This window comes from Centropristis striata, chromosome 8, assembly GCF_030273125.1.
Source record: "Centropristis striata isolate RG_2023a ecotype Rhode Island chromosome 8, C.striata_1.0, whole genome shotgun sequence".
Lineage (NCBI taxonomy): Eukaryota > Metazoa > Chordata > Actinopteri > Perciformes > Serranidae > Centropristis > Centropristis striata.
The window spans coordinates 4,522,840-4,548,470 of NC_081524.1; the positions used below are offsets into that span (position 1 = coordinate 4,522,840).

Here is a 25,631-nt window from a genome sequence, read left to right on the forward strand (position 1 = left end):
CAGTGGCAGTCAGTCTGGCTTGTTCCTGCTTGCATGCCCCCTGATGCACAGTTTATTCCTCTCCCCCATTCCAAACAGAAAAATAAAACCAATGAGCCGCAGCACTATCTCATCAACAGTGTTCTATTAAGCACAAAGAAATGTAGCAGTGCATTTTTCAGAATATGCTTAAAAACGGTAAATCATTAACGTTAAAAAAAAAAAAAAAAAAAAAAAAAGGGGGAAAAAGCAATTTGTGGTGTTGGTTTATTAGGAGAATAAAATATGAAAATGTCTACCATTATTATCATTGCTTGTGATTTCAAATGGGTTTACATTTTACAGGAAATATCTATCTTTCTATCTATCTATCTATCTATCTATCTATCTATCTATCTATCTATCTATCCATCTATCCATCTATCTATCTATCTATTTATCTATCTATCTATCTATCTATCTATCTATCTATCTATCTATTACTTTTTCTCATATGTATCTCCTTTATTCAATGTTGTATAACTTAGTATTTTGTATTTATTCTATCATTGTTTGTCTGCCATTTTTGTTTTAGAAAATCCCTTTATAACAGTTTTGAAAAGTTATATAGAAATAAAATGCATTATTATTACTATAAATGCATCTATCTATCTATCTATCTATCTATCTATCTATCTATCTATCTATGAATGTAGATGCTGTTAATACACATACAGAGTGTATTTTTGTGTATATTTGTGTGAGATAAACAGCTGTATATGCAAAAAAAAAAGGTTCACTAAACGTGACAAAAATAGACCTAATGTGTAAGAAAATGTGGAGAAAATGTTTCTAAAAACGTGGCCAACGTGGGGATTGGACTTAAAAAGCAGCAGTTTCATTATGTTTAGGCTACAAAACTACTTCTCTAAGGTTAGGGCAAAAAAAATAAAGAAATAAAAGTGAGTAAAATAAATACACAGTCGCCCATAATGTTGGAAAAACATATTTTTCACCTCTTTCCATGAGATGATTGTGCCAATGTGATCTATCTATCTATCTATCTATCTATCTATCTATCTAAATACATTAGTTTGGCTAACTTGAACTAGCTTTTAATCGCATTTTCATATGTGTCTCTTATTTTGGTAATTAATCTATAATTTTGTTAATTAAAAAATATGTTAAAAAAGCAGAAAATTGTGATAAGTGACTATTACGACACGGTTACAACTTCAGATTTCTTGTTTTGTTCCACTAACATAAAAGAAAAACCGAGAAAACCGAGAAAAGCAGCAAAACATCACTCAAAAAAAGCCCAAATTAGTGAATGTTTGACATTTTTACTCCATAAATGACCAATTATCAACATGATTATCACTTATCTATCTATCTATCTATCTATCTATCTATCTATCTATCTATCTATCTATCTATCTATCTATCTATCCATCTATCTATCTATCTATCTATCTATCTATCTATCTATCTATCTATCTATCTGCATATTTAAAATATTAATTCAAAACATGACTAAGTAACCAAGTATTTTCTTTTAAAAAGAGTTTTGAATCCTAGAGGGTGCAGCTTTCATCTTTCCAAAGTTAGTTTCAGCCTTTTGATGATGCTACAAGTTTCACTTTTCAGTTTTAGGCAAAATATATAATACACTTAGTGAAATCTGTACCATAAACTGGTAATTCAACACTTTAAGAGCCGGGCTTTTCCTCCACTGCAGTGGAGAGAGAGGCTCCAGCTGCAGCCCTTTCTGTGTGACTGTATATGTAACCTGCAGCTTGTATTTGACGGCTCTTTGTAAAGCTATGAGAAATGGAAAAGCCAGATAGGCAGCAAGCAGTTACAGGAGTTTAATGTAGTCATTGACACAGACACAATGTCTCACATAACAGCGATAAGAAGCCTGCTTTGTCAATGGCCCAATCCTGAGCTGACACTTATTTCTCCTCATGCAAATAATTCATCCCATTCACAGTGCTGGAGGCAGACGGGGGTTTCCTCTATTCTTGCTTGAGGCGAATAAAAAAAAAAGAAGCAATTTCCATCTCGACGCAGTAAACAAGAAGGAAAAAAAAACCCAGAGAAGACACACAGAATCCTACATTTCCTTATATGAAATGTGGATAAATTAACGGATATCATATCGTATACAACAAGTGGAAAAGTAGAGAACCGGGTCCGTTATTCGGATCCCTCTCACCTCCATAAAATACTTCTTGGACATAGTTGACAAGTATGCGTAACGACGCGTGCCTCTAGTGGCACCGTGGAAGGAGGGTCGGTCGTCAGACGCACGCAGATGCACGGCTTTCTGCACTCCCTTTGCATCCTGCACAAACTAGAAGATTTTTTTTAAATGAACACTGTGTAACAAAGAGCCATTTTGGGCAGATTTTGGACGTTTCTTCACCGTGCCGTGCGCAACTGGAGAGAGGAGCGTCGCGTCGCGGAGCAGCTTTCTCCACCTTCACAAAGTCCCTCTGTGCTACATGAACACTTCTCATGACTGGAGCGAGCTGACTGGAGTGATTAAACTGCAATAAGTGCGTTCATATTCCTCAGCACTCGTTGCGTGACGCGCCTTTCTGCCTGTTTGTCTTTTCGGGGCGACAGACAGAATCGTTCGAGGCGACCCAAAGTTCCGCAGGCGCAGTTTCTTCCTCCTCCACAGCGGTGCGGGAGTCCGGCTCGGCTGTTGCTGTGCTACTTGCCAGTAGACTGATAGCATCGGCGGTAGGAGGGGATACAGAGACTCCTGCAGGCTAATTGTAGCAGCCTGCGTTCGCAGGTGTATCAGTGATCCGCCTGTAAAGGGACTGGGGGGCTTCATCCTGATCGAGCCGCTCTCAGACTTGCGAGTCACAGAAAAAAAAAAGAAGAGAGACCCTGAGAGAATGTTGCACCAAGTACAATGAGCGCAAATTTGTCGCAGACACCCAAACCCACATATGCTCCGTCGAATTCAGTTTTGATGAGCATTTCTGAGCCGTCTTTGGAATTTTAAAAAAGTGGATCCCGCGACTTTACAACCATGCGAAATACTTGGCTGTCTCCCCGGAGTGCGATTTGGGAATACTGGACATCGCTGATTGCATGTCTCTTTTGGATTCACTACTCTAACGGGATGCCTCATGTTATTCGAATAGGTAAGTTATGCATATTTGCATTAACGCACACACACACACACACACACACACACGGGCGCACACACACACACACACATGCATTGTGTCTTAACCTTGAAAGTTGCTCCTTTTTACGCTCATTTCCTCCGCGCCTTCTCAGCGTGCAGCGGGCAGTTTTTGGAGTAAATGAGCAGTCCATTTCATTTACCGTTCGCCCCAGTCGGGTCGTGTGTGCATTTTTGTATTTTTTACTTGCAGCAACAAGAGAGCAAGTGCAATATTGCACCCGACTGCATTGTAAAATAGAGGGTGCCTTCTCCACTCAGAGACCATGCCATGATGAAATATTGTGGGTTAGTGTGACCTCTATGCACTCTGCTTTGTCTGTTCCATTTTCTGCAGCCAGCATGTTGAGTCACCAGCTAAATTCAGGCTCATTGCCATGCCTTCTGGGAGTAAGTTTTAGCTTTTAAAGGACAGTCTGGTAAATTAAAAGCTACAGTATATCACATTAAGAAAGTTTCCATGTCATGCATGGATTCTGCAGAGATAAAGGAAAGTTTGATCTGATCTTATCTCACATCTTATCATAAACTACACTTTTATACTAAACAGTTGCATTGCACGCTTAAATCCTGATCTTTTTTACACACATGTGGCACACAAGAAGAAGAAGAAGCAGCAGCAGTGTTTGTGCTGGCGTTGTCTTTTCCCCAATCACTCACTGAGGAACAATGTGAGAATTGTCATTCGGAGGCTGGCGATGCGATGAAACATTTTGCGCCGCCAAGAGACAGGAGCAGAATGAAGATCAATACGGTTTTTGTCACAAGGCAAATCGTTTTTGACATTTGGCTGAGCGCCATGCAGGACAATTACTCAAAATGGCATTGGCCCACATTAACATACCACTACAACAGCCGGGGTGCAGCAGGGCAGTGAGCATCCTAATGGAATGGAGCTTTTTTTTTTTTGGTCTTTGAGGTATAAATGATGGCAGAAAGTGGGCTGAATGTTGCAAAATTGCCTATTCTATATTCCAAGACTCTAACTGGGGGTAAATGGCCTTTCCAGAACCACTTGTCTCCTGTATGACATATGTGCAATAATCGCCTGCAACACACTCTGATTTTGTATTACAATTCCTGTCAGACTCACAGAGTGGGTGGTCACTGAGTTAGCAGACCTTAACAGGAGGAAGTACAGCAGCATTTTTACAGCTCAGTGAACTTGAGTGAATGCTGTCACTTTCTGTATATTTGATTCAATTGCAAAAAAAGAGAGACTGGAGAGAATAAAGTCTGTGGAACAATGCTGAGGCCCTGGATGTCCCTGTGATTGACTGCTGCACTCTGAGGAGCCATGACTCCTCTGACATCGCTCTGTTTGGACTTTGGTGATGTCTCAGAAACTGCATAAATCCTTAAAGCTCTCTTTCTACTGATCTGAACTGAAATCGTTTGGTCAAAGGGACATTTTCTCCACCACCCCCCGCTCTCTTTTTTCCCTCTTTGACTGTGGCAGCAGCTCAAATGAAGACCTGAAATAGACTTGACAGGCTTTGTTTTTAAAAAATGTCAAAGTGCTGAGACAAATTTACCTTGAAATGTGCTACAGTCGCACTATTGCTTTTTATAGAATCTATCATTGCCTCGCCGTGCAGGAGCAGTTTGTTTTCAGTGTGTGTGTGTGTGTGTGTGTGTGTGTGTGTGTGTGTGTGTGTGTTCCTAAGATTGCATTTTGACAAGCTGAGAAAAAGGACATGCAAGAGAAGGTTGCTGAATTTGCCTCAATGCCAAAAAAGAAAAAAAAATCAAAAGGTTCTTAATATGATTTTTTGGACCTATTTTATTTTGTTAACTAAAAAAAAATAGGCCTGGTGAAAACAGCAAGACATAATATTTGATATAATTACACGCACAAAATTTCATCTTTATCTCTTTTAATAGCAGATAAGCTCCAGGGTGGACATAAAATATGCAATATGTGTGTTATTGCAGCCATACTGTATTATTTTCTGAGAGGATGTTAGTCACAGTCTGTTGCTTTTGTTTAGGGATGAGCGCTTTTTTGAGTGTGTGTGCAGAGGACCTTTTTGTCCCTCCTTTTTTTTTTGGTTGGTAATTTGGTACTTGGTGTGCAAAGTGTGTGTGTGTCCCAACCGCCCTGCTAAAACCAACAGAGGGCTCTCTTATAGTCGCTGCACGGTGGCCAACGTCGCTCCTCACCAGCACTGGTTACAAACACAAACAAACCAGTGAAAACCATGGAGGTGGGCGGTGGTATTTGAGCGCGCGCTCTCTGTCTGTGCTGTGTCTGCACTTGGTTAGGTGGCCTGTGCAGTTCTCCAAGTACACCATCTGGGTAATGGTGGGCATCCAAGGTAGAGTTGTTGCCATTGATTTTAGTGCTTTTACAGTGCACGGCTCTAAGTTGAGGCCAGATGGTCGCTCCGTCTCGTTCTGCAGCTTCTATTTGTCGGAAGAGAATAAAAGAACTGCTCCTCCTGTATTTGTCCACTTACACGCTGTGCCTCTTTTTAGTCTCCCACCGTCGTTTTTTTCCCCTCTCCTGATATGTTTTGCAACCTCTCATCTCGTTCAGGAATCATTTCGCTGGATAATGCAATGTTACAATAACGAGGAAAGTGCTGGAGGATGTAATTTTTCTCCCAGAAGGTAGCATGCAAGTGCAGATAATTCCTATGTTTTGCCAATATGGAAATAAAAGCAGCACGCTGATGATTCAGTTGCTTTCTGTTCTGTAAAGCCAGCGAGCAGCACAGCACTTTAACTGCACAGTTTATTAATTCCCTTACACGAATTGCTCTCTTCTCCATCAGATTGCCTAATTTAGAAATGAAAATGCATTCACAGCCTGCATATACATTGTTAAAGCACATAGTAATGACACATTATTATACACGGTTTCTTTCATGTGCAGACTGATGAAACTAATTAATCATTTGTTGTCTCTTTTCTCTCTCGGTGAGGTTATTCACTGCCTGACTGGGATTTATTGAATAATCAATTACTTTATCTACCTAATACTTAAAGCACTTAATCAGTGCCAGTTAATCAATCTCCCTCATGATTTCATGTTGATTTAATTTCCTTAGCTCCCGCTCTGCCCCCGACAACACCTGGTCCTATGCATTTTTCATTCAGCCTGCCTAAAATGCTTTGGGCAGCCATGACTGCAGACTTAATTATTGTGTGTGAAACAGGCCGAACATTTAAATGTAAGCTGACAAATGTGGCGCCACTTGAAGCTGTATGCAGTGTGACCACTCGTAAGCTTCAGTGGGATAAATTGGGTTTGTGGTCACCACTTTGGCTGAAGTCTGCAAACACAGAGCCACTTCAGAGGCTTGTCTTTATCCCCGCACCAGCAGCAGCAGCGGCGGCGGCGGCGGCGGCGAGAGACTGAGAAGTTTTCATGTGATTAACTCTTCAAGCGAGCTACAGAGAGTGCTCTCTCTCCACTCGCATGCTCCCCGAGATCCTCCTCGCCGGGGTTTGTGCAAATGTCTCATCTGAAATGACTCAGACATATTTCAAGAGAGCGCGAAAAAAGCTGTAATGGTACTTTGCAATTCTGCTTTTAACAAAGTCAAACCCAAAAAGGGGCTGCTTGTATTGAGGATTACCCACAGGAGGATGGTTCGGTTGGCAAAGTAGGAGGAAGAGGAGGAGGGCGTTAAAAAAAAATGTAAACGTGGATTGTATTTTTTTTTCTCATTTTAGCTCACATTTATTTTCCTGTGTATAATCAGATTTTTATGGCAATGGGTTAGATCACGTCATTGACCCTTATATTTTTAATTTTATTTATGTATGTTTTAAATGTGGACCCCACTAAAAGTAGCTCCACTTTATAGGGGTCGAGCTAATGGGGATCCTTCTAAATAAACTAAACACTCTGATAATGTAATAACCCAGATAATGCAATAAAAATCTGCACTTGAGTCCATTGAAAATGTAAGCCCCGAGCACTACTGTTATACTGTGGATTTCTTCTTCTTCTTCTTGTGGACGCAATTTCGTCCCGCTACTAGTCCTACAACTTGAAGAGTTGCAGGACAAATTATATATCAAAACGTGCGATTTGATCGGGATCGGTGTGCTGTTACTTTTCTCTACAGAATACGAATTTGCCCAACCTGCCCAAAATTTTGCATTGAAGTGAATGGAACAGCCAAAAAAATTAGCGAAAAAGAACAATAATTGGAGATTTTTAAACGTCTACTTCTCCGACATAATTTCACCTAGAGACAACATTTAAACTTTAAACAGTAGACACAAGTCTTGTGTATCGGTGTATTAATCCACGTTTCGATAGGTCATATAGTTTTTTATCAATCCCTGTTCAATGACCATGATCATTTTTGGAGAAATTCTGAGATTATAATGGGTGTGTATTGCACGGAATGTTCGTGTCACAGTGTGTGACATCATCACCAGAGTGTAGAGGGAGAGAAAACATTGTCAAAAAATAAATTTGAAAACTGCGCTCCAGGCCGCAAATTCCACTCTACAGAAATAATTTATACATAGATACGTAGGAAAATTTGTCTTCTCACTCACAATCCTCTGGTAAAGCTGTCAGAGTTATAGTTTGGGCGTAGGATGCACAGATGCGCCACCAACACCACCAACAGCCTCATTGGGTCCCATATTAAAAACGCAGGAAGATTTCTGAAAAAGGGAGATGTAACAGTTTTTTTAGATCGCTCTAACAAAGCTATTTTTTATTTTTCTTAAAAAAAACAAACATATGTAGACGTTCAGGAAGAACTCAGGACGCTCAAAGTGAAGTCGGATCAGGATGCTCAAAGTGAAGTCGGATCAATGATAGGTATTATGGTTTTGCCAAAATGCTTTCTGTTCGAGGCCAGAAATTCCAGTCTGTCCACCTCTGGCCGCTATCACTGTTCCGGAACATTCAGGTGGCAGTTAATTCTGTTGATTGCTCTGATTGCCTTTGAACTTTGATGTGATTACAGTTACAGATACACACACACATGCGCATAAGCGCGCACACTCCTCCAGATACACACACACACACACACACACACACACACACACATTTTGAGGTTAAAGGTCATAGTTTGCTGTATAAATAAATACTTGAAAAGGAATGCTTGTTGTAGGTGTCCTCCTTGTGTATTATATAGTATCATAACATTACTAGTATTAACTGTTTGGTCATTGGTCTATACTCCAAAAAGCATCGATACTTTTGACAACCCTCATTTCAACAACGAAGAACAATGAAGAGATGTTGCATCAAAAGTTGTATCAAATTAAGACGGCCATCAGTTGCTGAGTGGAAATGAATATTTCATTTTCATCTAAATTTAATCTCTCCCTAGACGGAGGGAGAGGAAGCAGGGAGAAGCCTGCTGGTGGAGGCTAGAGGATGGGGAGTTGTCGTGGTGAATATGAACAAAGGCTGGTAGAGGTCACAGAAGAATTGGATACAGGGAGAAGCTGCTTTGATGTGTAATTCCATTATCTGTTAGCGAAAGCAGAGATTGAAGGGGGAGGAATACAACGGTTGTTTTACCTGCGCTTACACACTCCCCTTCATCCACTTGTATAAACACGCTTGGATAAATGAACTGCAAAAAAAATAAAAAAATAAAAATAGCAGGGGCCTATTTTCTGCCTCTGCCACTCTCAGGCATCTGGATCTTATACCCAGTGGCGGTTCTAGACCAGTTTTACTGTGGGGGCCGAGGAGGGGCCAGTGTTTAATCAGAGGGACATTAGCACATTACAAAATGGCAAAGATGATATTTAAGCATTCAAAATCTTTATTTTAGCTAATTTAAACATCTCATTTAAGTATATTTGGAAGATATAAATACATCGATTTAAATAATGAGGCTCACCAACAATATTAGTTTTTTTTTTTGTATGACAATGACATTTCTCATTTTTGTGTACAATCACTTTCTTTTATTTTGAAATTGCAGTACAGTCAGAATGATCTTTTTATATATATATATATATATATATATATATATATATATATGTACACAATATTTTATTGCACAATTAACCCTCTGGAGTCTCCAAAAGCGCCAAAGCATGACTTCTTCATCACATCCAGACATAAAAACAAAGAAGACCAAAAAAAGACACAAAATTACCAAAAAAGACACAAAATGAGAAAACTGAATTACCAAAATTCATAAAATTCAATACATAAAAATGACAAAAAAGACACAAAATGACCAAAAAAAACACAAAATGACTTACAAAGACACGTAAAAGACATGAAAAGGATTAAAAAATGGACAAAATAGCCCTATATACTTACCAAATATACCAAACATACTTAAATGATGTGATGATGATGATGTTTAAATAAGCCAAAATAAAGATTTTGAATGCTTAAATATCATCTTTGCAGTTTTTAAATGTGGCCCTCTGATTAAACACTGGCCCCTCCTTGGCCCCCACAGTAAATCTGGTCTAGAACCGCCACTGATCTTACCATCCACACACACACACACACACATGGACACACACTATATAAAGCTATACTCTATCCACAACATTTTCCAAAACATATGTCTGGTCTCTCTGGGCCTCTTGTACACAATCCAATCCCATTCTCTCTGTCAGCACACTCGCGGCTCGTCATTAGCTTCAATCTCGCTGATGAGAAACGGCAGATGTTCGTTTTGTTGAGCAGAGGGCCCGTCTCTGAGCGTGCCGTCTTCTCTGCTCGCCTGTGATCCTGTTTAGACGCATTAGAAAGGAACATTCTACTTCCACAAACAAATATGTGCTCCAGGCGCGCTCTAGTCTTTTTTTCCGAGCCCGTTTTTTCACGTCACTAAAGCCAGTCGACATGTATTAAAACGCACTGTGGGACTCCAAAAGTTCAAGTAAATAAACAGTGTGTTTATGTCTCAGACACGGTGTAAAAGATGGGTCTCAAACTCGCGGCCCGCGGGCCAATTGCGGCCCTCGTGACGATATTTTGTGGCCCCCACCTTGATATGAAAGTTTAATGTGAGTTTTATATGAATGACACTTTACCGTGTTGTGTGTGGAAGGTCCCTTTAATTACTTTTTTTGGTAATTTTGTGTCTTTTTTTAATAATTTTGTGTCTTTTTTTTAAATAATTTTGTGTCTTTTTTAATGATTTTGTGTCCTTTTTGTAATTCGGTGTCTTTTTTGGTAATTTTGTGTCTTTTATTTAGTAATTTTGTGTCTTTTTTTTTTTTTTTTTTGTATTTGTATTTTTTGTACCAAAAAAAGACACAAAATTACAAAAAAAAGACACAAAATTACAGAAAAAAACTCAATCACTTATAAAAGACAATTCTGTATCTTTTTGGTCATTTTGTGTCTTTTTTTAGTCATTTTGTGTCTTTTTTGGTCATTTTGAGTCCTTCCTAAGTAATTTAGTTTTTTTCTGTCATTTTGTCTCTTTTTTGTTTTAATTTTGTGTCTTTTTTTGGTCATTTTGATACTGCCTCCAGCAGGTAATTTGAGTTTGAGACAGCTGCCGTAATGTGTCTGATCACCAACGCTAACAAGACTTAACTGCATCAAGAAAGTGCAGCTACTTAGCTCCTTGTTCAGTCACACATTATAATGATCATCCAATAATCCGAGCCACTAGAGGCTAATAGAGCGGATCTACCAACCAGTAAGATAATCCTGTGACACAGCAGGGCCCCATCTCGCCCCAGCTAGCTTAGCCTAGCCGCCGCTAACACACCAGATGGTGTTTTCATATCGTACTACAAAGTGGGTGCTCTGCAGTGAAAGGTCTGCTGCAAGCATATGCTTCTGATGCCTATTGAAATTAAGACGGTGCAGAGTTCCTTATGGCTATACATTTCATCTTTTTCATTCAAGAGGATTTCACTCTGCTGTCATGCAGACGGTTGATATTATTTTGCAGGCGATATATATCGTTGGTTGCCATTTGTAACCGTTTGAGGGTGGAAAAGGAGCTTATAGGGTCAGTTTATGTTAATTACACTGTGAAAAAATATCTGTTTAGCGAGGGAAACTGAAAACTAGACTTGGAATTGGGAAAATTTAGAGGTTAAGGCACCAGGCCGTAGACTTTCATAAGCTATGATTTCATTTTGTATATTTTTTACAGCACAGGGAGTCATAGGTCATAAACCTTATCGTTTGACTCATATATGAAATAACTTAACCCATTTAGGCCTAAAACGCCTGTAAAACCTGTGAAGTCTTTTTTGGGTCATTTTGTGTCTTTTTTTAAAAATAATTCTGTGTCTTGTTTTGGTTATTTTGTTTTTTTTTAAGCAATTTAGTTTTTTTCTGTCATTTTGTGTCTTTTTTCTGTTATTTTGTGTCTTTTTTGGGTGACTTTGTGTCTTTTAAAAATAATTTTGTGTCTTTTATAGTAATTCTGTGTCTTTTTTGGTCATTCTGTGTCCTTTTTTTAGTAATGTTGTGCCTTTTTTTGGTCATTTTGTTTCTTTTTTCGGCCCTTTTGTTTCTTTTTTAAGTAATTACGTTTTTTTTCTGTCATTTTGTGTCTTTTTTTAGTCATAGTTTAGTACTCCTAAAAGTGCAATACCACCGCTGTTGGTATGGATAAGTGAAATCTCCCCCTTTTAGTATGTAAGTACTCATCTAAAACATGCAATTTGTTGTGTAAGATACTGGAAAAGCTTAAAAATTCACCTTAAAACGCCTTGAAAAATGCTTGAACGAGACCCCTGCTAAAGCGTACGAACCCTGAGTGTGTCTACTAAAGTGAAGACAAATTGCTCCCCATGCTGAAATGTAAAAAAAAATAATCACCAAATTACCTCCAACAAGATCTTTCTAATTAACTATGTTATACCGCTCGCATGACCCTGAGAGCAAAATGCCCCGCGATCAAGCTTTTGTTCAAACTGTTTTGATGTTATTGGACTTTTTGCAGCAGAGCCCCGAGGAGGGCTGAGATGGCAGAGTCAAACAGAAAGGACAAGGGCACATAATAAAGACAAATGGCTCGAGCATGAAATTTGATTCATTGCCTTGGTACAGAAACATTCACAGGGAAATAGCCAACATTGACATGCCATGAATTTCAAAACACTGTCAAATCCAAAAAGCACACGTCCTGCTATAATGACATGGAGTCCCTCAGGGGCCTGCGTGGGGACTCAGGCAGATTGTGGACCAAATCAATCAGGCTGTTGTTTCTGATGGATGTTTTCATGTAGAGCTCTTTGAAGATGTTTAAAGGCTTGTTTCAACCAAATTAGAAATATTCTGCTTTTTTTTTGGTTGCCTTTGATGGTATTAAGCCATGCTGATAATTTGTTGTTTTTATTTTCTCAGAATTTGAGATATCCTGTTTCACATCTAGACACTTCTGTAGCTTTTCAGAACTCGTTGTTGTTTACTTCTAGGCTTGTCATTAACCCATTTAAGGCGGGAAAGCATTACCGCATTTCAACCATTAAAGCCAGGGGTGATGTTGTGTTATTCTACCATTAAAGCCAGGAAAGTTTTGTAGTATTTGTAGTTTTTTCCACCTATTTTCGGTCTCTTGGCCAATGAAATGCATCAGAATACATGTGGGAGTGTCGCAATGCAACATGGGACTTTTCCAGAACTTTGAAATCATCACCAAAAAAAGACACAAAATGACCAAAAAAAGACACAAAAAGACTTTAAAAAAGATACAAAATGACCAAAAAAAAAGACTGAAAATGACTAAAAAAAGACTGTAAATGACCAAAAAGACACAAAATGACCAAAAAAGACACAAAATGACAGAAAAAAGAGATGGTATTACACTTTTAGGAGGAACGGTCTTCATTTCAGATAGGCTACTCGTTATTTTTTACATTGAACATGTGATTATATATAGTCTATAGATGGATATAGTCGGATTGCAAGATAAATACAGTAAGAATTTCAAGCATTTACAAGCACTTTATCCATAATCGAAGCACTTTTTAAACCTTGAAAATACAAAATTCAAGCATTTTCAAGGATTTCAAGCACCCTCAAGAACCCTGCACACTGTATATTTGTGCAAAACGCACACAAACACACACACACACACACACACACACACACAGTAGCATGCACGGGCGTACTGCAGCAGAGCAGACGTGAGGAGGAGGAGGGAGAGGAGGGGGAGGAAGAGCGAGGGTGGTTACATAGACGAAGCAAGGGGACTCTTATTTAGCTTGTTAATTAGCTTGAACCTTTTGATCCCAATTTTAAAACCCGCCACGTTGCAATGCTGGCGCCTATTGTGTGTTGCCCCGAGCCAGATAAAACTAAGCTTCATCCCTGTGCCTTTCAAACACCAACCACGGCATTCACCGGAGCATTCTCACAGCTTTGCTTTCCCTTTTCCACGTCATCCTTATCTATTCCTGGACGCTCTGTGTAAACTTGGCCACCTCTGACACCTCGGCTACACACTGTTACGCACCTGCATTACAATAACAAGACCTTTTCTTTTTTTCCCCTCTTTGCTTTGAAGCAATCGGGAATTGACAGTGGAGGTATCAGCCGCAATGCACAGGTTTAAATCCTATTTAACTTGGGCTAAGGACAATGAACGGAGGATGACACTGTTTCATTCTGCCCTTTTAATCAAGCTCTATTGTTATAAATGTCAGGTCTTGGTTGTGTGATTTCCTCAAATTGCTGTTCCATGACTGCAGGGGGGGATGTGTGTGTTTCTGTGTTTCCGTGGTTGTGTGTGTGTGTGTGTGTGTGTGTGTGTGTGTGTGTGCATGGCTGTGTGTTTAGGAGAGAGGAAGTGTGAGTATGTGCATGACAAGGGGATGTATAAGGGAAGCTGGCATAGGATCCCTGGAGCGTAGGGCTAGAGCAGGAGTTACTAATCAACTGTGAGAGAGTAAGGCTCCAGAAGACTCACCCTCTATTTTCCCCCCAGAGAGAAAGAGAAGGAACAGATAAGACAAACCTCTTCAGGCCAAAACCACTACAAATGAATGACTATCACCAAAAATATCAGGGGGGGAAACAGAGATCCTCTCCTCCACATATTCTACACTCTAAGAAATGATTCAAGGAGCCTGTAAATGTGACAGTAATATAAAGGTACGCTGCAAAAAAGCAGACTTGTATTTTTTGGCCTAAAACACTGATTTATGTTGGTAAAACTTGGAAATATAAATTATTGACATTTAGGGTATTAATGTAACACAACAAAGGAAGCCAGTTGTCTGCTCAAAAACAAGTTGGTGAGTTGTTGTTACTTATATCTTTAAGTTGGGGTTCACAACAAGGGACAATAGTTCTGCTAACTCTTATTTCTTTGTTGTGAAATGCGGGAAAGCCAATTTTCCGAGTTGCACTTGAAGTCTCATTGTCGGTCATTAGCGAAAGCTAGCGGCTAACTGACGCTAGCGGCTAACTGACACTAGCGGCTAACTGATACTAGCGGCGCTGCTTGTTACAGCTACAAGAGTAGCCATTAGCGTATCAATGCTAACTCAAAATTGTGGTCGCAACATTAGCTGACATTTCATAGCGGCGTTACAATCGTGCCAATTCAGCACATTGCAGAAGTTAGCAGAAGTAAGGATTAAAAGTTATTACAATGTTAAATTATAAGTTAGTAAAACTTACAGTTGAGTTGACAAAAATCTGAATTCAGAGTTGAGCAAACTCAAAAACAAAACTTAAAATATTTAGTTTAACTGTCCAACTTTAAATTTTATCGAAGTTTGTTGCCTTGAAATTTTGAGTTCACCCAACTTTTCTTTTTTTTACACTGTATGCATACTAAATAAAATTTGAGTTGACTACATCAAAATTCATTAGTAGAACTCCAACAGGAATCTTTGTGTTAAATATCCATATATAAATTAAGTTTACTTCTTCAAAATAAATTAATATTTGACTCACAGATTACATGGTTTAAATATTTGTAATAATATGTGTACAATAAGTGTAAAATCAGTCAGTACAACACATTTTTTTTCAGTTAATCATAAGCAAATTTGCAGTTATATTCTACAAATGTTTTCAATTATATTTACTCAGTTTGTTTAGTGATTTCTACTCAGGTTTTTCATATAGTTATCATAATATTTCAGTTACATTTACTCAATTTATGTGGTAATCAAGCCAATAAGTCAATTCATTCAGACGTACTGAATGAAAATACTCATTACTCATGTTTTGTTTGACCGATTTGAGAGCTTTCAAATCAGCTCAATATTTTTAAGCGTAAAAATGTTGCACTGATTGAATTAAGTAAAGGCAAGGCCAGTTTATTTGTATAGCACAATTCAACACAAGGTGATTCAAAGTGCTTTACATAAACATTAAAAACAGCAAGACACAATTGAAAACAGTAAAAACAGTCAATTAAAACAGGGAAATGGAAATAAAAATACAAATAAGATAAAATAAGATACAGCAGGATAAAAAAAATTGATAAAATAATAAAAAGCACAAGTCAAACATTGCATAGTTAAAAAGTGATATGCAGTGTTATTTTTTTGAGTGTACCTCAAACATCTTTTTTTCCCCCTCTCCCCTGCTCCCCGTCTCTTTTTATCCCGGCGGTAGCAAACTGGAGGTTACCGCAGAAAGTGCATAAGACTCGGGGGTTACCTCGGTAACCTCGGTGCTCATCCCTCCGCTGATGGATAGCCAGGAGGTTGAAAGCCAATGTCAATTTAGTTAACACAGCCAATACCCAGAAGATTTCACTCAGCACTCTGCTGTGTGTGCAGGCGAGGCAAGACAATCTGGGATGGTCTCTCCTGTCTCAGCCAATGTTTTACCGGCTGCCGATCTAGCGTCCGGGTCGCCCCCGGAGACCAGCGTGGTTAACCGCAAAATGTTCCCCCAGTGACTCATCCGAAGACAGCTTGTCTGCATGTGACCAACCTCAGATATATGGAGCAAGGGGACGGGAGACATCAGCATATAAAATAGCTTGATATCATTTGGAATCAAAAATGGCTCACAGAACACAATTGTAATGTTTTTAACCATGAATTAATCTTATTGATTAATTGCTTAATATATTGTTCTTTTTGTACCCACGTCATGTTTTTCTGACTTTTGACAGTGCAAGATCATACACATAATCAACACAACATAAAACAACACACCATGACAATGGTGTTCATATATTATATATCGTTTATTTATTTTATTTTATCTTTTTTTTATTATCTTTTTTATTTATTTATTTATTTTATTTTATCTTTTAATTAAAAAAAATATTTTTCATTTATTTAATTATTTTTTTATCTTTTAATTTATTATAATTTTTTTATCTTTTTTATTTATTTATTTTATTTATTTCCATTTATTTATTTCATCTTTTTCTTTCCTCTTCCCTCTCTCTCGCGTGAGTGCTTCTTGCTTTCTTTGCCTATTTATTTTCATTGTGTTATATATACATATATATATATATATATATATGTATATATATATATATATATATATATATGTGAGCCATGTCACAAAATGACCAAAATCACCCAAAAAAGACACAAAATGACCAAAAAAGACACAAAATGACAGAAAAAAACTAAATTAATTATAAAGAAACAAAATTATTTAAAAAAAAAAAGACACAAAATGACCAAAAAAAGACTCAAAATGACCAAAAAAGAAAAAAAAGATCACGTAAATCCGACCAATTAAATATTAAAATAATAAAAAAAAGATATATGGAACAAGACGGAGATTACCATTGGCAGGGAGAAAAGAAAAAAAGAGGAGCTTGTGGGCGGTTTGAGGCTGGCGGTACATTTTAGTAAAGCTATTAGTGATGCTTGTATGAATTAGGGCCTTTAATGTAAAGCCAGAGAAGGAGGTAACTCCACTGTCCTGCGGGGTTTCCACCACCTCAGATGAGCTTTGAGGATTAGAGATGGCTGTCATAGTAACCGCGGCTCACGTAGATGCTGGAGTCGAACGTGATTGGTGGAGGTTATAGCGTCTATCATGTAATTTTTTTTTCCTGGTCAAATCAATTCTCCATCATAGAGAGCTAATGGGAAATTAGGTGTCTGATTGTTTTGTTCCAAAATCATGTTTTCCAGCCTCAAGTGCTGTCATCAATCTGGTGTGTTTTTGCTGCTGTTATTTTTTTTTTACACTGTCACCACACCAAGCTTCAACATAATTGGTTCCATATGTTAATTATTATATAATTTGGAATTTAAAATAGCTCACAGCACACAATTTTAATGTTTTAATATATTACTTATATACTAAAAGAGGGAGATTTTCACTGAATCATAGATCAGGCAGTATCAAAATGACCAAAAAAAGACACAAAACGACAGAAAAAAGACACAAAACGACAGAAAAAAGACACAAAACGACAGAAAAAAGTAAGTTGCTTAATAAGGGAAAAAAATGACCAAAAAAAGACACAAAATGACCGAAGATGACACAAAATTATTTTAAAAAAGACGCAAAATGACCCAAAAAAGACACAAAATGACCCAAAAAAGACACAAAATGACCCAAAAAAGACACAGATTTATACTGTCACCACACCAAGCTTCAACGTAATTGGTTCCATATGTTAATTATTATATAATTTGGAATTAAAAATAGCTCACAGCACACAAGTGTAATGTTTTTAACCATAAATTAGAATCTATCTGATTGATTAATTGCTTAATATATTGTTTTTTTGTACCCAAGTCATGTTTTATGAATGTTAGTATTAAACCTGCGTCCCTTTTTCCTTTTCCTCCTTAGTAGTCACCATGTTAACTGGAAATAAAAGAAAATGCATGAATCTAGAGAGAAAAAACTGCATGAAACTGCATCATGTTATCCCCTCTTCTTCACATCCAGAGTTGTATTTTCCCCCTCATAAAGTGGCATAAAGGAGAGAGAATTCTGTGAAAGCAGGCTAATTTCTGAATAAAACCGGGCAAACTATACGAGCTATACTCCTAATTGCTGAACAAAATACCACAAAATTTCCCCCGTGCCGAAATAGTCTGCAATCAGCGAGTATTATCTGGTTTGATGAAAAGGATCAATTAAAGTAATGCTGCAATAATCATATGCAGATTTAATGAGACATCTGCAGTGTATTAGGCTGATTATTTGCATCGGTTAAACAAACAATGCATGTCCTTCTTGTCCTCCATAATAGTCAGAAAATGCAATAAAGCATTAACATTTATATAATATGTTGCCCTTTAAAAACACATTTACAATGTACTCTACTCTAATCTACTACAGTATTAACTGCAGCAGGATATGTGGGGATTTGGAAAACCTCTCTTAATATAATATATGCAAAGTGTGATTTTAGGTCAAGCAAAAATGCAAAAACAAAGTCTTCTGTGGGTCAAAATATGGACGAGTAAATGAGCTTTTCACTGTAATTATACGTCTAGACTTACAGATCTATTAAGACCATGTTGAGTGCAACACAGTTTAGAAATGTCAATATTCTAAATGTCTTAAAAGGTCAATTACAAATGTCAGAAACTGTATGTAAGTGGTAGCAAGGTTCCTAATGGTGGCAAATGCAGATGAAGCTGTTCCATCTCTGACTCCTCAAGTACTAATATGCAGAGCAGCTTCAGACTCATTCAACCTGCTGCTGCTGCCAGGAACCAGACAGGAAGTCCTTCCTTCCTTCTGCAATAAAACTCTATAATTCATCTAACTCAGAATCAACATTACTGAAATTCACTAAATCTATGCACTAAATCTACGCATGACACATTGCCATGTTATTAATATTATTACTACTACTAGTATTCTTATTATTATTATTATTATTATTATTATTATTATTATTATTATTATTATATATACTGTTGCTGCCATTACTATTATTACTATATACTGTGATATACTACTATTATTTTTATTATACCGGCCTTATTATTATTATTATTGTTATTATTATTCTATATCTTATTATTTTATTTATTATATTTTTTTATTTTATTTATAATTATTTTATTTATTTTTATTTTATCATATTGTTACTATTTATTATTACATATTATATTATATATTATTATATACTGTACTATTATTATTATTATTATTATTATATACTGTTGCTGCCATTACTATTATTACTATATACTGTGATATACTACTATTATTTTTATTATACCGGCCTTACTGGCCTTATTATTATTGTTATTATTATTATTATTATTCTAAATCTTATTATTTTATTTATTATATTATTTTATTTTATTTATAATTATTTGATTTATTTTTATTTTATCATATTGTTACTATTTATAATTACATATTATATTATATATTATTATATACTGTACTATTATTATTATTATTATTATTATTATTATATACTGTTGCTGCCATTACTATTATTACAATATACTGTGATATACTATTATTATTTTTATTATACCTGCCTTACCGGCCTTATTATTATTGTTATTATTATTATTATTATTATTATTCTATATCATATTATTTTATTTATTATATTATTTTATTTTATTTATAATTATTTGATTTATTTTTATTTTATCATATTGTTACTATTTATTATTACATATTATATTATTATTATTATATACTGTTGCTGCCATTACTATTATTACTATATACTGTGATATACTACTATTATTTTTAATATACCTGCCTTCAGTATAATATATCCATCTATAATATATATAATATCCATCCATCCATCCATCTGATGCTAATTTCCTTTCCGATCCAATTTACCTACAGTGAAAACATTTCTTTTGGGTTTCATTTTCACAGCCAAATTGCTCTTTGTGCCTTTTGCTTTAGTCTTTTTTCCTTTTAGAGACAATTTTCCATTTGCACCAAGGAGCTTTTGTTAGGCTGATTGGTACTTGGAGAAATTTATAACCATCAGAACATTGACCACATTTAAAATAATTGGCATCACGCTGGCATCACAGAATTAATGCTCAGTTAATGTCCTGCTCAGCCTCCCTCTGCACTGCTCACATATGGATCGGCTGTCTGCCAGAGGGTAATTACTTCAAATGTGGTGGGGACCGTTCCTATTGTAGCACTGTGCTATTGTAAAACACAGATATCACTTAATGAAGCAATTTAACATAGAAGTAAACAGCTGATGATGACTCAATCAACAGAAAATGTCCTCTTTTTTTCAGTAAAAATACTACAGTGGCATTCATATTATCATTCATATCATTTTGCAACTGACATTTCACGTTTATTTCAGCATTTGTAAATTAAATAACCAATTTATTGAAAAATAATCTAGGGGTGAAACAACTGGCTGATTAATTGATTGACAGAACATTAATCCATTTAAGGCGGGAAAGCATTATCGCATTTCTACCATTAAATCCGGGGGCGCTGTTGAGTTATTCTACCATTAAAGGCGGGAAAGTGGATATGTCCTTTTGTAGTATTTGTAGTTTTTTCCACCTATTTTCGGTCTCTTGGCCAATGAAATGCATCAGAATACACGCGGGAGTGTCGCAATGCAACATGGGACTTTTCCAGAACTTTGAAATCATCACCAAAAAAAGACACAAAATGACCAAAAAAAGACACAAAAAGATACAAAATGACTAAAAACAGATACAAAATGACTAAAAACAGATACAAAATGACTAAAAAAAGACACAAAATGACTAAAAAAACCCACAAAAAGACACAAAATGACTAAAATCAGATACAAAAAGACCAAAAAAGACACAAAATGACCAAAAACAGACACAAAAAGACAGAACATGACTAAAAAAAGACACAAAATGACAAAAAAAATACAAAATGACCAAGAAATGACACAAAATGACCAAAAACAGACACAAAAAGCAGCGTTTCAGGCAAAACAGCATTTCTTGTGATGGAAAAACCTTATTTATACGGTAAAAAATGGAATAAAATGGCAATCTTAAACATGAAATCAACAGTGCTAATATAATCTTTTTACTGTAATATTAAAAAAAGTTCTATCGTATTTATTATGGTAAAGTTCTGGCAACCACAGCTGCTGGGTTTTTTTTAACCGTAAAAACAACATTTTTTTTTTACAGTGTAGACAAAATGGTTGATTCTGTATTTTGTTATTAAGATCAGTGATCAAAATTATCATTAGTTGCAGTCCAAGAGGAAAGTCAATCAATCCATCCATCCTCCGTTTATCCGGGGCCGGGTCGCGGGGGCAGCAGGCTAAGCAGGGCCTTCCAAACAAAGATATTTATTTAGTTGTAGCCGGTAAGGTAGACATTCATTTTGATACAGATTCAAGCACAAAGACTCAAAAGAAAGTATCATGTTGTAAGAATTCATCTTCCTCCTTTGTTGGATGTGCATAATGTCTCTTGGAGCCAGCATGGTGGAAAATCAAAGATCTGTCCACACAAGAAGGAGAGATTTTAAAAAGGGAGGAATATGATCTTACTCTGCACACTATCAGGGCCGTCAGGAGGCCGGGGACAATCAGCAGGGTTTGTGAGTTGGATTTCCAGGCTGTAATGATGGTTGGCTGGAGCCCAGACAGATCAGATACCTCACTTTCTTTGTCAATATTCTGCCTAAGCACTGGAGGACAGTAGGAGATGACAGGAGGAGCTTTAGTGAAGCCTATTAGTGAAGGGAGTCTCTCCAGCCACTGGCGGACTTAAAAACAGAGGACACGAGGAGGTAGTGGTGAAATTATCAAAAAAGGGACACAAAATGACCAAGAAAGGACACAAAATTACCAAAAAAAGACACAAAATGACCAAACAAATATACAGAATTACCAAAAAAACCCACAAAATTATTTTAAAAAAAGACACAAAATGACAGAAAAAAACTAAAAAAAAGACAGAATTAGTTTAAAAAGAGACAAAATTAGCAAAAAATACACAGAATTACCAAAAAAGACACAAAATTATTATTTTTAAAAAGACACAAAAAAGACACGAAATGACAAAAAAAGACACAAAATTACTAAAAAAGACAAAATTATTTTAAAAAGACACAAAATTACCAAAAAAGACACACAATTATTAAAAAAGTCACAAAATTACAGAAAAAACACAATTATTAAAAAAGACACACAATTATAAAAAAGATACAAATGTATTTAAAAAAGACATAAAATAACCAAAAAAGACACAAAATTACCAAAAAAAAAGACACAAAATTACCAAAAAACAGACACAAAATTATCAAAAAAGTAATTAAAGGGACCTTCCACACACAACACGGTAAAGTGCCATTCATATAAAACTCACATTAAACTTTCATATCAAGGTGGGGGCCACAAAATATCCTCACGAGGGCCACAATTGGCCCGCGGGCCGCCAGTTTGAGACGCCTGAATTATGCGCTGTGATGCATCTGTGAAGTCTGAGGAAACTATCAAGCTGCGGAGCTTCGTCTGTTTATTAATCCACTTTTGTTTCACATTAAATGTGTCACGGTGATAGGACAGGGAAGCTCTTTTTCCCTGTTTCTCATCTCCTCCTATTACCCTTCGTCCTTTCCTCGGAAGAAAAAAAAAGAAAAGAAATAAGCATATATTTGAAGTCATGTCCTTTTGAGAGGGTAAAAGATAAGCTTTTGTTTGGGTTTCATTCACTCGCTCTTCCTCTTTTCTTCCAAGACAGAAGATGTGACTCTGCTAACATGAGCTCATTGTGCTAATCCGTCGTCGGGGTAAAATGAGAACTCCCTTCCCTCACCTTTCCTGACCCCTACCCCCTCTGTCTCCTCATCGCACTGCATTACAAGACTTACATTTCAATTTGCCGGCCCAATCACAGGAATCTCATGAGCTGCTGGTTGGATAGCAATTGAGCCTCATTCAATCTGTTCCCCTCATGTTTCCAATCCATTTATGATTATTTAAATATATTAAACGGCTTGAATAAACCGCTCGCAGATCCAAAAGTTTTGTTCCTTTTTTTCTTCTGACTCGGTTTGATTGCACCCACCAGCCACCTTCAGCCTCCACCCAGTGCTTCCCCGGTCATCTGTGCACCTTGATTTGAGAGTCGGGAGGTGGGGGGTTGGAAATAACTGCACATGGAAATGGGCTGGTGATTGCTTTCCTCCCCGCGTGGAAAGGCGATGGAGGGGCTTGAGTGATCACGCCCCTCAAGCCCCTCCTTGGTGGTTGATTAGCTGTGGAGCCCCGGAGCGCACAAGTGACACACTGGCTCATCAGACCCTGCTCAGCCTGTCAGGGACCCCCTTGATTGCACAGTGCTTCATAATTGTCCCCCATTCTGCTGCTGCAGTGTCCGGCGTTCTGCCATCTCGTCTTGGTGTCAGAGAACGTGCAATGCGATGCTCGAGCTGGTCAAAATGAGCAAAAAAAGGCACTAAATTACTGAAAAAGACATACAATTATTATGAAAAAGACACAAAATGACCAAAAAAAGACACAAAATTACTAAAAAAGACAAACGATTATTATGAAAAAGACACAAAATTGCCAAAAAAAGACACAAAATTACTAAAAAAGACTGACAATTATTAGAAAAAGACACAAAAATGACTAAAAAAGACATACAATTATTAGAAAAAGACTGACAATTATTAGAAAAAGACACAAAATTACTAAAAAGACATTCGATTATTATGAAAAAGACACAAAATTACTAAAAAAGACTGACAATTATTAGAAAAAGACACAAAAATTACTAAAAAGACTTACAATTATTAGAAAAAGACACAAAAATTACTAAAAAAGACATACAATTATTAGAAAAAGACACAAAATGACCAAAAAAAGACACAATTACTAAAAAAAGACTTACAATTATTAGAAACCTACACAAAATTACCAAAAAAAGACATACAATTATTAGAAAAAGACACAAAATGACTAAAAAAGACATACAGTTATTAGAAGAATACACAAAATTACCAAAAAAAGACACAGAATTACTTAAAAAGACACAAAATTACCAAAAAAGACATACAATTATGAGAAAAAGACACAAAATGACCAAAAAAGACACAAAATTACCAAAAAAAAGACTAAAAATTACCAAAAAAAAAGACACAAATTTACATTACATAACAATTCCACTTCTTCCAGTAACAACAACAACCCCCCCCCCCAAAAAAAAGAATTATAAAATTTCTTCAGATTATGTATATTTAGTCTATTTTAAAACAAAAAAACACTTCAAACATTTTTTCCTAACTGGCATCATAATGTGTACCATAGAGGGTTAAAACTCTCTTTGAGAGAAAAATGATCTCACATTGACAATAAATGGAAAAGGTCCATTACAGAGGCTGGTAAAAGGTATTCCTTGTTAAAATCATAGATGTTGAATTGTATGGATGCTACGTTGGAGTGAATTGGCGGCTGCACAGTAGCGGGACAACATTAATGTCAAGATGTTCTTCTTTCCTCCGTCTCCCTCTCTGTCTGCCAGTACCAGCAGCTGAAAATGGGCCCGCTGTAATGTCTTTTTTTAGTAAGGCAATTGGAAAAGAATTGCCATCGTGGCATTTATAATCATTCAGTCAGTAGACATGATTGAAAGTTAAAGCAGTCAGAAGGGAGAACTCTGTGGGCCCTGGCCCAGGGTTATTGATTCATATAGCTTCTGTGGGTGAAATGCCCAAGGTGTGGAACTCATCAAATCATTTACTGTCTTAATTATTTTTATGTCCTGGCATCAGCCTCTGGGGACTCTTGGATTTCTGAAAGTTTCTTAAATACTTGTGCCCATGCCATTGGGATCAAAATAAGAATGACTAAAAAAGACATACAATTATAGAAAAATAACTAAATTACTTTAAAAAGACACAAAATGACCCAAAAAAGGACACAAAATGACTAAAAAAAGACACAAAATGACCAACAAAAGACACAAAATTACAAAAAAAGACACTAAATGACAAAAAATAACTAAATTACTTAAATAAGCAACAAAATGACCAAAAAAAAAGACACAGAATTACCAAAAAAGATACAAAGTTACCAAAAAAAGACACATTACTAAAAAAAGACACAAAATGACCAACAAAAGACACAAAATGACTAAAAAAAGACACAAAATGACCAACAAAAGACACAAAATTCCAAAAAAAGACACTAAATGACAAAAAATAACTAAATTACTTAAATAAGAAACAAAATGACCAAAAAAAGACACAGAATTACCAAAAAAGATACAAAGTTACCAAAAACACACCCATTACTAAAAAAAGACACAAAATTACCAAAAAAGACACAAAATGACTAAAAAAAAATGTTCTGATGCTTTTATTTTGAAAAGGTGCCATCCAGTGTGAAACGGGTGCTTTTATTTTGAAAGGTAGTGACAGGAAATAACAGGTGGAACGGTAAAATGAAAAACGAACGTAAATAATAACGAGTATGTCGTAATTAATATAAAGTTGACATAAAGTATCAAAAGGCTTCTATAGTGGCTAACAGGACACAAGGTTTGTTAAAGTTTATTTTCTTCTGTCATATATATTAGTGGCTATATTTGTTGTCTTAACTATAGTAAAAGTGCTTGCTAGCTCAAGTGCTAATGCTAATGTTTGTTATTGCTCTTATGGTGGATTCACAAGGTGACC

The 25,631-nt window shown here is 36.4% G+C and overlaps 1 protein-coding gene across 1 annotated transcript in view; it reads left to right on the top strand.

The window, feature by feature from the left end:
• The first annotated feature begins 1,530 nt into the window (after positions 1-1,530).
• grik3 (glutamate ionotropic receptor kainate type subunit 3) overlaps positions 1,531-25,631 on the top strand; it is a 219,166-nt gene continuing 195,065 nt past the window's right edge. Inside the window, exon 1 of the mRNA XM_059339180.1 lies at positions 1,531-3,122. Coding sequence (XP_059195163.1) covers positions 3,008-3,122 — 115 coding nt within the window. The 5' untranslated portion in view covers positions 1,531-3,007. The remainder of the gene's footprint in view (positions 3,123-25,631) is intronic.